Raw genomic sequence first — 18,228 nt, 5'->3', positions numbered from 1 at the left:
TTGGCGATATCCTGGGTTTAAATTTCAACAATATACAGTTGACTTTCAAATTTATATCATCAATCTGGACTTCTTTCATTTATACAACTACCTACTCAACAGCTACATAATATTACAAATTTAAACTGTCAAACTGACCTTCTGTCCTTTTCCTTCCAAATCTACTTCTTCTACATGCTTTCCCATTTCAGTTGAGGGCAGCTTAGTCTTTCCAGCTCTTTAGGCCAATATACTTTTAGTTATTTTTGAATCTGGCAGGAAATCTTGGTTAACATTTTCAAATACATGAAAGACCAATCAGTTCTCTCCATCTCTATTACTCTGGTGTGAGTGGCCATTATCTTTCTTCTAGATTGCTGCTATAGTATTTTCTCTGGTCTCTCTGCTTTCCTATAACACAGTCAGTGTCTATAGTTGACATGATCACTGGGCTGATTTTTGGTGAAATAATTGGATTTTGTCACTCATCATCTAAAACCTCCATAATGACTCCCTAACGTAGAAGGAAGCCGATATCTTTATCCTTAGCCCAAAAAGTTCTACATGATCTGTCTTCACTTAGGCTCTGATTTTGTCTCCAGCTACTCTTTTTCTCACTCACTCTGCTGCAGCCCAGTGGCCAGCTTGCTTTCCTCTGAACATCTAAGGGTGCTCTATCTTATGGTCTATTCCCTCTGTGTGGGACATTTTTCTCTCAAGGTAGCGTCATGTTTAATTCTTCCTTGAAGTATTGGCTTAAATGTGAACTTCTGATGGCTATTTAAGTTTTTATTTTACCAACTTATTTAAAATCACAACCCACCTTTCTTAGCACATGATTCCTCTTAATCTGTCCTCTTCACTTAATATCATTATCAGGGTCTGCCATACATATTTTATCTATTTACTATGTATAACTTATTATCTGACTCTTTGAATAGAATTCAATCACCAGGCTATCACAGATTTTGATTATTTTTGTATTTTTGATCACTGATATATTTTATGTCTCATGAAGAATGGCTGACATAGAGTAGCTGCTCAGTACATATTTATTGAGTGAACTAATGACTAAAAATTATTTTGGGGGGGTTCCTTGTTTAAAAATCATTGGCATTTATAGTAAAATGTGTTCCCTGTATTATAAATGTATTAAAATACATATAAAGAAAAAAATCATATCAAAACACACTGTCCTGAAACAGTCACAATTTTATCTACATGTAAACTCCTTTCTATGCATTAAAATGTGACTGAGATGGCAGCTGAGACCACTCTACCACTTCTCTCCTCCACTGTTGTGTACTCTCTCTTTTCCCCTAGCATCACCCTGACATGGAACTCAGCACCTTATATGTCCCCTAAACCACCTACTCACACAAATGCTGATGTGAACAACAAAGGCTTTGTAGATGGAAGCATGTTAAGGGGGTCCCAAGGGAATCTTAAAATCTCATTGGACACTGATGCCCCTTCTAGATTTCGATGCCACCAGAAGTTTCTCTCTGACACCTTTCCTTATAGTTCCCAGTCTTGTTGGCTCCAATCTATCACTTACCTTTTGTTAAGTTCAAATTCTTCTTTCCTTAATTTTGCAAAAAAAATTTATCTCTCTCTTATTAATGCTGAAACTGATATATAAAAATAAAGGGAAAGATGAGCAAAATAAAAGTCACCTTCATTAAACATTTTTCCAAAGAACACATACAGATGACCAATAGGCACATGAAAAAATGCTCAACATCACTAATCATCAGGGAAATGCAAATCAAAACCACAATGAGATATCGCTTCACACCTGTAAGAATAGCTAGTATTAAAAAGACAGAAAATAACAAGTGTTGGTGAGGATGTGAAGAAAAGGGACCCCTGTTGGTGGGAATATATTTTGATGCAGCCACTACAAAAAATAGCATAAAGTTCTTCAAAAAATTAAAAAATAGAACTACCACACGATCCAGCAATTCCACTTCTGGGTATTTATCTGAAGAAAAAAAATATATTAATTCGAAAACATATGAGCACCCCTATAATCATTGCAGCACTATTTATGACAGCTAAGATACAGAAGCAACCTAAAGAGGAAGTGACTACTATGAGAATCCGGAGGTTTTTAAACCAATTAGCAGGATTTAAAAAATGAGGTTTCATGGCTTGAACTAGAATAGTGACAATGAAAAATAATTTTAAAATGAAATATGGCTAGCAGGAGTTTATGGGACTTGAGTCTATGCACCATCATCCTTCTCTTCCCTTCCTTGCTCTTTTTTGTTTGGTCAGGGTCAGTTTGGTATCTTAACTCCCTTCTTAGCAACTTGATTTGGGCATACATCTATCTTATGGCTGTTAAAAATATTTATCCCATCCATGGATTTCATGTATTAATGATGGGAATGATTTTGGTAAAAAAACCCCCCAAAACCTAGTTATATCTATTTGCATAGTGGTTTGAATGTTATATAAATGACACATATATTAACTAATTGGTAGATGAGGCAGATACAACTGATCTCAATTTATAGAGAAATAAAGGTTAATGAAGTTTATAAATCTTTCATCTTGGCGATTTATCTAAAGAGACACAAAGCTAATAAATTCTTCTTTGTTTCATAGTACATTTAGTGTATTCTACTGAAAAAGCATTAGGTAATGAATTGTGAATGTAGTTTGAGAGCCAAAGACCTATATTTGAGGCCCAGTCCTACCATCTACTACATGACCTTGGGCTTTCATTTAACTACAATCACCATCTCTGTAAAATGAGAGTGATAAAACCCACATGCCTTGTGGTAAGAATTAAGAAAGAGCATATGTGAAAATATTTTAAAGTTGTATAAATATTAGTTTTCATATTTCATAATGTAGAGAATAAAAGCTTAGAATTTGGAATGAGTTAACCATGTGTTCAAAGCTGTAGTCTACCATTAACTACATGTATATACACTTAATTGATCTCAGCTTCAATTTCACCATCTTTAAATAGTCATAAATATACTTTCCAGGAATTTTGTACAGATTAGGGATAAGGTACGTAATGAGCAAAGTGCTTGATGCATAGTACACATTCTTTATGTTTTAGGTAATATGTCCAATTAAAAAAAATCTCTTCAATTCTTGACTAGCTTTCAATTACAGCTCCTGGTTGAGGTAACTATAGCTTTCAGTACTTTTTCTCCTTTGCTATTCACTAATGTAAGGTGGTTAGATTTGTGTGCTCCTAGAGGCACCATTTACATAGGCTACAGTGTGGTCAATGCTTTAAGAGTTGTGTAATTCGATGGCCTACTTTTGTCTTGTGTTCTCAATATGAGTATAACTTATAGTGTCTTTACTTTCTGGTTTAAGTTCCCATCGCTGACTCATGTCTAGCTGAGTCATTTAAGGTAAAATTTAAGGTAAATTTTAAGGTAAAATTTTCAGTCATATGTGTCCTGAAATTTATATTAAAAAAACTCAACTTGCTCATGAAAATGCATAAAAGCTAAACAATTAGATTCAGTGAATGCATTCACAGTGGGAACTGATTCCATTCACATAGTTTACATTCATATTTAATATGAATTTTCTTATTTGAGGAAAAAGTGAGTTTAAAAAACATGAAAACTGTCAAGTGTTCTATTTGTGGTTACAGTTCAGATTTTTAGTTTTATTTTCTGTAACTTCTCTTTGTTCTGTATTATTTTATGAGAGTGAATAGAATTAAAACTGTTCAACTCTAACACAAAAAGGAATTTTAAATAGCATAAATAATGACTTATCTATGAATTGGATGCTTTCGAATTCTTTCAGATACACCAGTGGTGACAGCCCAAAATTATCTAGAAAACTGTCAAGATAACAACTCATGTTTTTCAAGAGTTAACTTTTAATTGCACTTTGCTTTATATTTCTTATATATTTTTAATATAAAATATTTTCCAGTCATATATACTGTATAAGCTGTCTTTATATATTTTAGACTAATATTGTGTCTTCTGCTTTGCCAGATCAGTTTGGGATGTAGTTATATGAAAATTTGTCTGCATTAAATGAAAAACAAAATAAAAACCTCTAAAAATTAATAAGGAAGATAATTCCAACAGAAGAATGGGAAAAATCTTAAATAATGAAATCCAGATTGCCAATCAATATATATGAAAAATGATCAATACCACTTGGGAAAAAAAATTAAACATTGATGAGATACCATTTTTGTCATGTTTGAATTGGCAAAGATTCAAATAATAATGCCAATTATTGACTAGGGCAATTAGAAACCTACATATGGTTAATGGGAATATATATTTTAAATCAATGTAAATATAAATATATACATTTCCTAAAAAATAAATATAATATAATCACTTCTTGAGGAAATATTTAGAAATACTAACAAAAATAGCCATTTGTTTTCAGAAGAAACAGATTTCAGGCTCCTCCCGCTTTTTGGATGTGGGAGCTTAAGCAAGGACAGAACAAGTCAGATCGCTTACTCTTATTTATCCTGCATTCTGTACAGAGTTATTTACTTGCACGTTCTTAAGTGTTTTATTTCTTTTAAAAAAATGACTCTAGATACAGAGTCAGTGCTGTGTTGACTGCCTAAAACTAGTTGCTACAAACATGCTTTATGAAAACATTGTTGAAAATCTGAGGCAAAACAGAAACAAACAAAATAACTGGTATACCCAAAGCACTAGCTCACCTGCTAAGGTGTTTGTAGGGACTTTTTGCAAATGAAACAAATGTAGCTAATATGGAAAAGGGGTTTTTACCTCTTTTAACACTTGACTAATCATTGTTTAATTACCCCTTAATGGAAAGAATCCAGGACATTAAATTAATAATTTTGTGAAAAAAGTGGTATATATTAAGCAAGGTTTTTAAGAGATATGTGGTTGCTTGCTTTATTGAAATATTGATAAATGAATTACACTGCTCTCTAATGAGTGTCAAAAATAATGACTAGTAAAGAAACAGCAACATAGAGTTCTCGAAATTAAATCTGGAAAAGGTATTTACTTCAGAGACAAACACAAATAATTTATAATCACTTTATTTATTTTTCAAAATACATACGAAACAGTAAAATTATATTTCAAGTGCTTTTCCATTTTCTTTTACAAAAGTAATCATAAACTGTACACTTCATAACAGCTTTGAGGTTTCATTGTTACATAATTCATCTGAACCTGACAGTATGTTCACACATTCTAAAGAAGACATTGTAAAAATACTGAAATGTGTAACATCTTTTAAAGGTGGTTGCAAAACACTTGTTCTCAGTAAGACAATTATAGCTGTCAAGTTTCACGAATGGCTGGTTACCATGTACAAAAGCCAGAAACACGAATTTCAAAAGATTTTAAAATTTCTGTTCTATAATATGGAAGTCAAAGACATTGATTTGAACAATGGCTACGTATTACATCACAAAGTTCAGCTAAAAAGTCACCTTATGAACAATGACCAAAGGATACAAAGCAAGATTAAATATGATGGATCCAAATTATTCAATGTCATGTATGAAGAATTTTTATGGTTGCTATCAGCTTAGAGTAATCGGCAAATATTCTAGACTATTCATTAGTGAAATCATTATATTTAAAATGAGAGGCAGTTCTTTTCTATCTTGACTTCTTGATTATTCATTCTGAAATGGAGGTCTTACTTCATTGTATTCCATAATTTATTCATTTTTTTGAAGATGAACCCAATCACGGCTCTCAGTTGGAAGGATCAATAAAATGTTAATATGAATGACTCGAACTGAAGTTGCACTTTTTGTTTATAAAAAACCACAACTGCAAATATTTTGTATGTTAAAGTTGGTCTATCTGCTTCTTTCTTATGTAATAATGGAATTTATGAAGCAATTCACAGTGGGGATTACTGTATTTTTAAAATGGAAAGCTTAAAGTGTCTTTTTAAAGAAAAAAACAAAAACTAATAAAATCCACAAAATGATCTACATAAATTGACTTAAGCCATGCAATTTTTATAGAGAATGATTCTATGGTCGGTCTGTTCATAGCCTCAGGAATTATAGGACTGTTTTGGTTCACAAACTTTATTCTACAGCAAAATCATAGTCAAACATAATTTCCTATATTGATGTTCAAAACAAAAAAACAATTTTGAAAGAGATAACAAAAACAAAAATTCAATCATTAACCTTCCAACATTGAGACTTACTTCTCTTACCAATTTTTGACTCATTTCTATACTATGCAGTTACCCAATAAATTGTTTCTGAGGAAATGAAAACATAAAGTTGAATAATTGAAATCCATCCTCTACAGTAAATAGGGATTCTGTGCACAAAAGATGAAATCACGACAAAATTCCCAAAGGAAGCAGCCTTTTTTTTTACCCTTTCATGACAAGATGAGGCATAGTTTGCTCTTTGGAGAGGGTTCTCATGACCCAGGTGAGCTTAGAAGTTATTGTCAGTTTGAGTTGAAAATACTTCCATATAAATACTATTTGTGTCCCGAGGTCTATCAATAGCAAGTCATTTTCAATGTCTCAGTATGGATAAAAATAAGATTATTCTTATCATTTTTTTCTTGCAAAAGTATATTCAAATCATTTTAAGCACGAAGAAGCCTATCTTTTCTCTTAAGCATCCTCTAATTATTTTTTCAGTCATCATTTCTAGTATTCAGAATGTTGGCATTCAATAAACTTTATTAAGTCTCACCTCCAACCTTAATGTAGTGATTTATTTTTTAGGTCTTTATAGCATGATATTGTCATCCCATGAAGTCAAACCCTGTAGCCTATCTTCATGATAAATAGGGCAAAAATAAAAATAAATTTTACTTTGATGAGAAAACACTTGAACTGAATATTAATTAAATGCCACTGTTCAAATATACATCTTTTTCGTGAACTGTTAATGGCAGATGACAAATGTTATTAATGCATCTTTGATTAAATTACCATTTACTTTAATTAACATAAAGTTGAGTAAATATAAGAAAAGACTTTTAATTAAATAGAAAATTTTTACTTTAAAGAATATTATTGAATAACATACTGAAAATAGCATTGAGTTTAATTAGCTCTGTTTCCATGTAAAATACAAACTCACTAATTCTTTTAAATAATGGGCCTTAGTAGGTTCAGATGAATCATATCCTGAGCCATGTCTTGGAGTAACTATTAAAATGCTATGTCATGAGTTTCTTTGAACAGTGTTAGAGGATTTACTTTCTACTAAAAGTTAAAGTACAAAGGAGTTTTTGGTTCTGCATTGAAGTATCTTTACTTCCATATCCTTTAACACATCTGTTTACTATTTAGTTATCTAGACTCTTACTTTAAATTATTTTACTTCCGTGCTTTTGCATTATTTCTTATTGGCAGCAATAAATTCTAAGTCTAAAAACTATAAAAGTTTAGATCAATTAAAGTACCTTGGAACAACCAGAGCTGCTTCAAGAATAAGTTGTAAAGAATACAGATCTCTACATTTTCATTAGATTCGATTGAGGTTGAATGACTTTCTTAAATCTTTATCAACTCTAGTTTTTTTTAAAAAAATTATCAGGTCATTAAATTAACTGGTTATTACTGAAACTAAGGTAGCAAAAAAAAAAAAAATCAGATGGCACTCCATTCTGTGAATACATATTTTCTGAGATAGTATCAAATACTCTTTTTAAAGAGGTAAACAAATGACCACGTGTTCAATGCTAAGATTTTGTGTCCTTTTATTTGTAATAGTCTTTGGCTCTTTTGGTAACTCATTCTGAAATGTTATATTTTATTTTACGGGTAGTAAAAGTTGAGAAAGGAGTGGAAGTTTGGCTTTTTAATTTTTGAAACAATACTTAAATAAAAACCTTAAAAGACTGATAGTTTTTTACTGAGTCTGCAACATTTTAAAATAATAAACATTACAGGAGAATAAACACAAGTGAAAATGTCAATTAAATATCATAACCAAGTAGGTTTAAATATATTTGCTTTATCTAAAACCTGAGTCAGTATTGATCAGTTGTGATCTCCCTGCAGTAACTACTAGAACATGCACACACTCCTCAAAACTGCATAAGAAAGTGGGTGCTTGGCTCTGAGCTCTCATGTCTTGTTCCCTGGCGCAGGTCCTAATGATATTTTTACTGAACTATGAATGTATGAATATCACAAGTTTTACATGTAAAATAAAGTACCAGAAGCAAGGCTGGCTTTTCAAAGAAAATTAAATGTGCCAGGAAAAACATTATTAAGAAACCAGTGTAAAAAAAGCATCGACTGTTCAGATTTTTGTGAGATTATTTACCCCACAAACACTATTTTTTTTTCATATTCAATTTCCTCATTATCCTGATTACTTAGTGAATCAGGTAAAATAAATGAATAAATAAACTTAAAAGAACATCGGTGTTGTTATGCTAATGAATCAATATTTGCTCCTTTTTCCTAGACTTATGTTTGGCAAGTCCCTGAATAAGTCCCTGAAATTAGGTATTCATTATATACCTAAGCTACAACTTCATAGTGTATCAGTGATGTCATTAAAATGTGGTGTTTCACACAAATTAGTGGAGGAAATCTGTAACATCAAACCTTATTCTGAATATTTAAATAAAATACATTCTATCTTCAATCACAAGTAGAAAGAGGGTAAGTTATGTTTATGAATGTGTGGCTGTGCAGAGTGAAAATGCATTATATTAAAAGTGGTAGGATTAAATTTTTATAATATAAGCTATTGTTTTAAATGATCAGGCTTTATCGATATGAGGTTAAACCTCTCATGTACTGCATAAAAGATGACTTGTGATGATTTTCTCTCCTTACTTAAAATTATTTTACTTTAACTTATTTAAATTACTGTGAGAGATTCTCACAGAATTAACAAATTCTCTGGCATGATAAATTTATTCTAATCCCTAGAAGACATTTTCTTAAAAATTACTTTAAAACTTATTTTAACCTATGATTCTCATATTAAAGTTCCTTTGTTAGTTGGTTGCAGTTTTTCATCACGAGCACTGACTTTTTTCTCCGTAGGAGGCAAAGAAAATCATGAGCTTCGAAGAATAAATATCAAGTCCTTAAATATGTTTTCAGAAGAAAATTATTAAATTCACTTAGAAAACATATTTGCTAATTAATCATAAACTGCTAATAAAATAATTGTCCTCGAAAATGTCATTTTATTAAAAGATAACTTTTATCTTCCCATTTGACAATTGTTATTTCCCAGTAAAATAAAGAATTCCAAAATGGAAGTTTCATCTTCAGTCATTCTGTCTACAGCAAGTGGTTTTTTTAGGCTTGGTAAGGTAGCCAGGAATTTTCAAACAGGTTTCTTCTATAATTTCCATTAGAAAATTTAGCTAGGAATACTTGTTTTCATTAGGATGGTAACAAGCATTTGAACAATTTTAGGGAATTGCGTTTGCCTTTAAAATGTTAAATGTGTAAAATATTTACATCTTAATTAACAGTAATGCCATAATTATGAGAGATGCCAACAAGATTTCAAGACTTTTAAAACTTTTTATTTTTTAATATTTAGAAACATGAGATTTTACTAAAATCTAAATTTTATAATTTCTGATTAAAGTTTCTCATTCTGATGAATGTGTTTTTGTATTCTAAGTGTAGATTGTCTTGCCTTTTTTTGTTTTGTTTTTATCTCAATCTCCTGTCAAGAGAAACTTAAAATATGCATTATCCACAGTACAAATAGCTTCCAATAGGAGAGACAATAAAAAGTTGACCTGATTTAAAAGAAAATTCTGTCATGTAAAAACGTTTGCATAGTTTTTACCACTGGGGCTTGATTCTTGATCCTTATGAAGGCAAATGCCTTTCATGAAAGGACTGTGGGTCTGGACTGTTAGAATTATTTTTTTATTTTCATTAAACTTTAGAATTATATTATTCATGATAAATGGTATTTAATTTGCTGAAAATTCATCCTTTCTTTAAGAAAACATCCAATTTTAATGATTAGTGTCTGATTTGGTTTAAAAGTCGCTATTTCTGTATACAACCTAAACAATGATGAGCACACAGACATTTATGGTACCTTTGGTGTCTGTTAGTCGGTCTATCAGAAATACAGAATCTGCACGATAGCTTCATGACACAAAATATACATGTCACAGTACTTGGGAAGTTTACAAACACTTAAAAAAATGAACGACTTCTAATTCTATTCATTTAGGAATACTAATGCTACATTTGAGATTAAGATTATTAGAATTTTAAAAGTATCAGTTAAATAGTGCAACAGACGTGTGAACTAATGTAACATTAAGACAATATAAAATGGTAGCCCAAATGGCTCAACCTCCATTTTTCAGCTACTAAATATTACTTCTTAAATCCATATTCAAAATGGTTCTTTAAATTATAGCTTTATCTGTATGTTTTAAACACACTTGAAAGACAAAGTTGAGTTTAGTAAAGCCAGACCTCACTAAGAAAATAATTTGCTGAGAATGAAAGAATGTATTAGATAAGTTACATTAATTCGATTACACAAAGATTTAATGCTGTGTAAATTAAGTTCAAATTTTCAATTAGAGTTTACATAGAAATGTGCATAACTAGAAATGAACATAGTTGTAACAAAATCAAAACCATACACCTGTGACATGTGCTACTTGGTACAATAGCAGCATAAACTATATTTAATTTTAGATAAGTATAGATTCTTTTTTAAACATGTATTTCTTTGTTTATGCAAAGAATTACAACTTAATAAAACACTCTTTGTGCTAATAGGCATATGACAGCAAGAATAAAATGCCTTATGGAAGTAAGGACTATTTGTATTCAAGTAAAATATATCAAGATGTCCAAAGTTAATAAACAGACAAAAAAGTAAATGAAAATTTCACATCAAGTTTGTTCATTATCGGGATATATTTTAAGTGAGGAAATCAAACCTTCTACTTTTTTCTTATGTGATGAGCGTATGGTCCTGGTCCTTACTATAATGGACTTATTTTGGAGGCATTACGGTGTGGAAGGTGGTTTGGGAGATGAGCAGGATCCTTGACTATCAAAACTGGTTGCCCGGCCAGGTAACTGAAAGACAATAATTTCATAATGTATGATCTAGTATAAAAATATAACATAGTAGGTAATTGTTGCAACATTTTAATAGTAGATATTCACTCATGAAATGCAAGTCTCTGAAGAGAAGATATACATAACTCTCCCTGCTCTTCAGAACTCACCTTCTCGGGTAACATGAGGGGCCACAAATATCTCATAGAGCATGGTACAGACAACTAGTCATGGCTGTAGATTCATTTCACATTCTATGACTGTTCTTATTGTAAAATAATTATTGGTTTACTATAGATGCTAGGTACATGCAATAAGAGGTTCTAGACACAAGAGACTTTATTTCACACTGCTCTAAGGCAGAAATGGACTTTTATGAGATGACAATTAATGAGATGACAGGCGCTAAGTTTGGCAAAGGGGAGCCGCAGGCGAAAAATAATAATGTCTCATGGTTCCTAAATATTATGTGTATTTAAAAAGTTTAGTTGCAACAGAATAAACTTTTGATTATCTAGGCAGAAGTAACCAGATTTTCTAAATAATGCTTTACTCTCTGTCTCACCAACTTACCCAGCTCTCGAATTGTTCCCTTCTCATTTTAATCACTTCTCTGGTAACAAAACACATAATTATACACTCATCACTTTCCCACAGTGCAAAATCCAGCCAGTTCTTAGGTCTCTAGTCCAAATGTTTTGTTTGACCAATGAATGTAGGTGCAGGAGTTGAAAAAAGGAGCCATTTGCTGGAGAAAGTACATTTACATAATCTTTTAGTCCACTTGTCTTCTGATACTCCGCTGCTAGAAAAACATCTGGGATCTTCTGATGTCCATATTGTAGCTTATTCTTCCTGTATATCCTACAATGACTGACACAAACACATGCCTAGTCCGTAGCTCTCCATCAGATAAATGTACAAACGCTTACTAAACAGTCATAATTAAGTATAATATGTCCAAGGTTATATCATACATATCCTTTCATTAGTTAAAAGATCTTGCTCGCATTATCTCATTTCTCCCTACATTGTTCCTGTGAAGTCTGAGGGGCTTGCATTTCCATTTTCATTAAATATGGAGGAATGCAGCTCCAGACAGAGTAAATGTTCTGCCCAGAATTAGCCAGCCAGAGGACCAAGGGTTAGAACACATGTGTTCCTGCAGTGTGATTCTCTCCCCAGCAAACTTTACTCTCATGTCTAAATTCTTAGGATTAAAATTCACTTTTCAAACTTTAAATAAAAACCAAGAGGAGAACCAGGAAAGGATAGTAACTGTATAAAAAGCGGTAGAGTATATTTTATATTTTAAACAATACACACTGTTGAAAAGAAACACAACCTTCCCAAGACTCCTTGAGCTATTTAGGGAACAAACTTGTCTATACTTCTGAAGTACTTTAAGGGGAAGTGCTGTGTGAATGTGCATTTGCGTGTGTGTGTCTTTTATGATTTACAATAAATGATGATGTGAGGCGAAGATTTGAAACATATATATGCAAATATCTATGATGACAGTTCACCTGTTGTCTGAGCATGCAATGTTGGTACCATATTCATCAAATTTTACCTAAAATGTCCTGAGTAACACAGCCAAGGTTAGATTTTTGTGACAAAGCTGAGATTAGAACTGACATTTGGTAGTTAATTATACTGTACTGCCCTTAGGCCTAGTGCCAGAACAAGAAGCAGAATCTTATTCATGGAGAGACAGCAATATATTATTCACTTACTATGTAGTTATCATAACTATTCTTTTTATTGAATTGTATAAATTCCATCATCTACCACAACTCCTTTTGTCAACTTACATTTCCTATCTAATCAGGTCATATAAATGACTGACTTTGTGACTCTTCAGGAGGCTCCGGTGACTGTCTTTGGGAACGAGTCATTCCATCTAGCAACATTCAATGCATTGAGTAGACCGACAACTTCATGACTAAAAATCTTGACAGAAACTGGAATTGATACCTCTTCTAGTTAATATAACTATTAATATCAGTTATAATTGAAGCTAACATTGTGCCACACTTAGTCCTAAGAACTCAATATTCAGCATTTTATTTAGTAAGCTCTGTGAGTTTACTACTATGACAGAGTAATAGCAGAGCTTAGAGAGGTTAAAGTAACTTGCCCCAAAGTTCTCCAACATGTAGTCATACAGCACAGTCAGGCTTTGAACTCAGGCAAGTTCATGCCTTGATATTTTAAAACTCTGTGAGTAATTTTACTTCCTGACCAGAGTTGGGGAGATAGTCCTATCCCCTTATATCGATGAGTTGTAGTAAGTAATAGTACCTCTATTTAGAGATTCTGGGGATTTTTAGATGAGGTGGCTGTTTTCACAAAGGAGAAGCACCAACATTCAGTTGGTTACTTGATTACTCCAGCACTCATTGACCTAAGTTTTCAGGCTCTGCCAAGAAAATAATAGACTTGCAGTTTTTATGGGCTAGTACACTGTCCAAAGGAATACCAAACTGAGAAAGTTTAGTGGTTTTTAAAATCCAACAAGGCACACAGAACTTTGAATATTGGATGATAGAGTCTGTGAGACAAAAGCACGAACAATATCTATTTTAAAAAAATTGGTGAATATATAAAACGTAACAGAAACATTAGCATATACATATTTAAGCAACGGAGATAAAAAAAAAAGAGAGAGAGCAGGAGTCAGAGAATCACAGTTACCTCCAGTAAGGGATGCCAATGTGTTATTGGTTTTCGGTGATAGGCCAGCATTTCATTCCAGTGGTCTCGCCCAAGACCCTCAGCATCCAGTCCTGTTCTACACACTCCTATGACCTCATTGTGTCCTACCCTACGATTCAGAGAATATCACACTTTCATTCCAACATTCAAAAATAAATGCAGTTTCACACACCGTAGCAAAATTTTAAGTATATAATTAAAACACTGATTTTGTGACTGATTCTAGACAATTTTGCAGATTAAACTAGTTTAGGTAAAATTAAAAAAAACTTAGGTAAACTAAAATTTACTAAATAAGACCAGCATTCAAAAATAAATTTGTAAAAGGAGCACACTGAAACTATTTTAGTGCTCTGTAACTTAAGCACATTCCACAGTAATAAAAATAGTGTGAATGTGAAATGCCAGCTGGTCCTTACCTATAAGATGAGGTTTTTTTTTGGAAACAATCCTATTAACTTTAAATGATGTAAATCAAATCCCATTCTTTCCTCAAGGCTTAATGTTTTATAGTAGTGCTTAGATTTCTCATCAAGAGCTCAATATCTACTTTCTTGTAAAAATGACCATATTTAATTGACTCTAAATGATATGTCAGTGAATGATTGCTTGTACTACAATTAAACAAGGCAGGGCTATCTATGTTCAGCACCACAACGTTTGATTTATTATTGCATAGAACCAGAGCATGCTGAACAACATTCCTGTTTTCTATTCATGTCCTGTTTTCACAGCAATGAATCAAGGTAATAATGATAGCTAATATTTTTGAGAACTTAGTATGTGCCAGACACCATTCTAAGTACCTTAAATGTACCGACTGAATCCTCATACCATGACCATGAGTATCATTATCATTATTTCATTTTATAGATACAGAAACTAAACATCCAGAGGTCCAGGGAACTGCCTGCCTTTACACACTTAGTAAGAGGCGGAGGCAGGATTTGAATCAAGACGGTTGATTCAGTGTGTAAGCGTTAAGTTGCTTCTCAAGAATGGAATGTCATTTAAAGGGATTTCTAAAGGTTATTTTGATAGACTTCTCTAAGGAGACTTTGAGATGATTTTTGGATATTTCATTACTTTTTTCTTGTCACTGATATAGGTATATATATTTAGTATCATTTTCTTCAACATAAGGTTTCCCAGACAGGCATAGTTTTAGAAGACAATGTTTTTTATATTTGTTTTATATATTTAAGGATCCATCTTCCTTAAATTATTTGGGTGACAAACGCTCATTGAATTGACCTGCAATCACTACTGTGGAAAAGCAGAACAAGGGCTTCTGATAAAAACATTACTACAGTTTTAGAGTTTAAAATTTCAACTAATTCAATTCAAGAGTCTCTCTCTCTCTCTCTTGCTCTTTCTCTTTAATGATAGCTTTTTTTGTAAACTGTGATATAAACTAATTTCAAATAGATAGTACAGATCATTTTAGTTTCCAGTGTTTCATTGCTAGCTCTGAGTCAGAGGGTATAACATATTAATTTCTCTTGGTTATAGGATCTTGGTTCTACCATTTTTGTGATACTCTAAAATAGACACATTTTTGAGTATCTGTATATATGTATTCTGTACCACTTGTGTTATTATTAGAACAAAATAAGTATAGTAAGGCATTGTCTATGTGCTGATAATTTTGTAGGTTAAACATACAGTATTCCCTTCCAAAAGATTTGTAAATATAAAAAGAAAAACAATAAAAAGAAGTATATAGCAAGGCCCAAAGAAGAGATATGAATCTTCAGTGGGACAAGAGTTCAAGGAGTTCAGATGAAGAAAAGGTTGGTTAACTAAGAAAGACACAGAAGTGATGACTTGAGCAGGGCTGTATGGCAGGGCTAGGTTGATATATTTCAGACAGAAGAAGGTTGAGAAGATAAAATGTAGGAGTTGCATCAAGAAGAATCTTCAGAGCTACACTTGAGAGTTCGCAATTTATTCCACGAAAATAGAAGTGACTCCAAGTGTATGAAATGGAAGAGCTATCCACACGGCAACGTTTTAAGGCTGATTATTCCTATGGTTACTATCCATCTTCTACTCTTAATCTTCGCTGTTCACACACAGTTCCATGTTATGCTAATGTTTACAAATGGGAAAGATGAATCCCCAAGTGATTATTTAGCTTTCTCTTTCACACAGCTAGTTAATAGCAGAGCTCCGATAAGAATCATGATATTCATGTTCCAGTCCAGTTGAGAAAAACTCCGTTTATTGTGATTTCTGTTGTTACTGTAAAAAGGCTTCACACTAGTGTTTTCTATAGTGTATTCCATACTGCCTCTGTACCCATTCTTTCACCAGCCCCACGTGTTCTGTCCTTCAACTTAATAATGACTTCTTTTGGAGAAGGAAAAAATATTATAACATGGAAAAAGTGAATTTTGAATGAATAACTTGTCCTTCTTCCAATTTACATTAAAACTGTTGTGGCAGTATATAGCCTGAAGGGCTGAATTTAATCTGCATGACTACACATGGCTATTCTTCAGTGAGTAGATAGATAGATACACGTACCTATCGTAATCCATGACCGCAATGGAGAGGCTGACCTGCTCCACATTCTCTGGAGGGATGTCGAAAATAATGGCCTCATTGTACACAGGGTTTAGAGTGTTTTTCTTTGTAGTTGTTTTCCTCTTTTTTAATCTTCGACCATCACACATCAGAGATACTTTGACATAAGGATCTAGGAATGAGAAGGTAATTTTATTAAAATAAAATAAATAGTACAAAGTACAAATAAAACTGTGGTTGACTGTTACTAAATAATAAAAGTGGTATATCTAACCCTTTGGTATCACCAGTTTTAAATTTAAATGACTTATTTAGGGACTGCAGACGCTCTAAGCCTTCTTATTTTAATTGAAAGCTTTTATCTTGAATGAACTAGAAAATAGTTAACTCGATCTCACTATTTTTAATACAATAGAGAAACACACTAGTGTATCAGGAGCCAGTCCAGAGCTATGTCTTTTAGTCACAGCTATTAGAAGACACATTTTGTTAGAAGTGATTTCTAGAAAATGTAACCCTAACAAGTAAAAACAATTGTATGAAAGTTAATTTCCCTCAAAATGATGTAGAATAAGTATACTAAAACTTGTGAAAGAGTAATATTATATTTAGACAAGCATATATGATCAAAATGAGTAGAAATTAGAAAGCCAAAATTACGTTAGAATTTTTTTCAATCGTTGGAAAAGGAACTAAATTTAGAGGTTTCATTCGAGAGTCATAGAGTTGGTGCTTGATAAGGAGCTCGGATTGAAGAAATAATCACAACAAATAATTATTAAATTGCTCAACGGTATACAACAAAAAAGGCAAATTTGGCTTAAAGATGGCCACAAGATTCCCGTTATGACGTTGTCATATAATGCTAAATTGAAAAAGAAAGATTTAGTCCAGCTATATTGTTATGAGTCAAAGGGATCTAATATTGTTAACAAGTTCTGTCCCAGCCGACTGATCTCTACCCCTCTTACTCCTGCCACCTTAAGAAGAACAACTGTTACAGTACTATAGAAAATTGCACAGTATTACACAAAAGTTTCTTTAAAAAGTCTTACATTTTTATTAAAAGGAGGGAGTGTTGGCACTGGAGTGAGCATGCTAGATGGTTAAAACAATCTTTATTTTTATTATTTTTTTTCATTCTGGTCACTCTCCACCTGTAGCACCACCACCACTTTTTCTCTCTTTCCATCAATGTAATAATAAACCTTTTTCCTTTAGAATAGGGCAAAATGATGGCAATATTAATTTATTTGATGAAATAAATGCTTTTTGAGCTCTAGAAAAATATATCTTTATATTCATAAGCATCTCCACTAAAGGGTAAAAACATATTTTGTGGCTAGAAATTGGGTATGTAGAAGAAAACAAGATAAAATTGCAATGTTCAATGGCAGTTTTTCCATTTACTTTTAATTTTTTTAATAATATGAAGTATGTTCTACAGGAGAAGCTCGTTTTTGTGATCCACTTTTGTGTATGATCCCCGAGGCCTACACCTCTCATTAACAATAGGAATAAGGCCTGGTTTATTCTTTGATGCTCCATTATGTCTCTGGTGACATTTCTCTACTCTATTCATGACAAGGATAATATACTGACTCCTTAGTTGATTCACAAGCCCTTTGTGAGAATTAATTTAATGGTGTTCTCAAAGCACTCATTCCTCCCACAAAAAGCTTCTTATAAATAATGAAGTAATCTTTTACTTAATTACAACTTTGATGCTGTTTGCTTGTCTCAAAATTTGATCTCTTTTTATACATGGTAGAAGGAATAGAATAAACAATAATTTGCAGAGCACACTGTTTATCTTCAATTCTTCAACATTTATTGACCCAAAGTCTCCCTCTCATCTGTCTTCATACCTCTCTACTCTTTAGTTTTTGTGTCACAACAGTATATCTTTATGCAAATATCAGCAACAAAAATATATATTCTAAAAATCCCCAGTCTTACACAAAAAGGAGCATAATATCTACA

The 18,228-nt window shown here is 32.3% G+C and overlaps 1 protein-coding gene across 1 annotated transcript in view; it reads right to left on the bottom strand.

Moving 5' to 3' along the window:
• Positions 1 to 9,478: 9,478 nt before the first annotated feature.
• Positions 9,479 to 18,228, bottom strand: part of SYT10 (synaptotagmin 10) — a 55,026-nt gene continuing 46,276 nt past the window's right edge. Inside the window, exons 5-7 of the mRNA XM_039882326.1 lie at positions 16,246 to 16,417; positions 13,696 to 13,825; positions 9,479 to 11,016 (exon numbers count right to left, since the gene is read on the bottom strand). Of these exons, the coding sequence (XP_039738260.1) occupies positions 10,945 to 11,016; positions 13,696 to 13,825; positions 16,246 to 16,417 (374 nt within the window). The 3' untranslated portion in view covers positions 9,479 to 10,944. The remainder of the gene's footprint in view (positions 11,017 to 13,695; positions 13,826 to 16,245; positions 16,418 to 18,228) is intronic.

This window comes from Pteropus medius, unplaced genomic scaffold (genome assembly GCF_902729225.1).
Source record: "Pteropus medius unplaced genomic scaffold, Ma_sr-lr_union100, whole genome shotgun sequence".
Taxonomy (NCBI): domain Eukaryota; kingdom Metazoa; phylum Chordata; class Mammalia; order Chiroptera; family Pteropodidae; genus Pteropus; species Pteropus medius.
The sequence above is the reverse complement of the archived record's forward strand: the minus strand, read 5'-3'. Positions and strand labels throughout refer to the sequence as shown.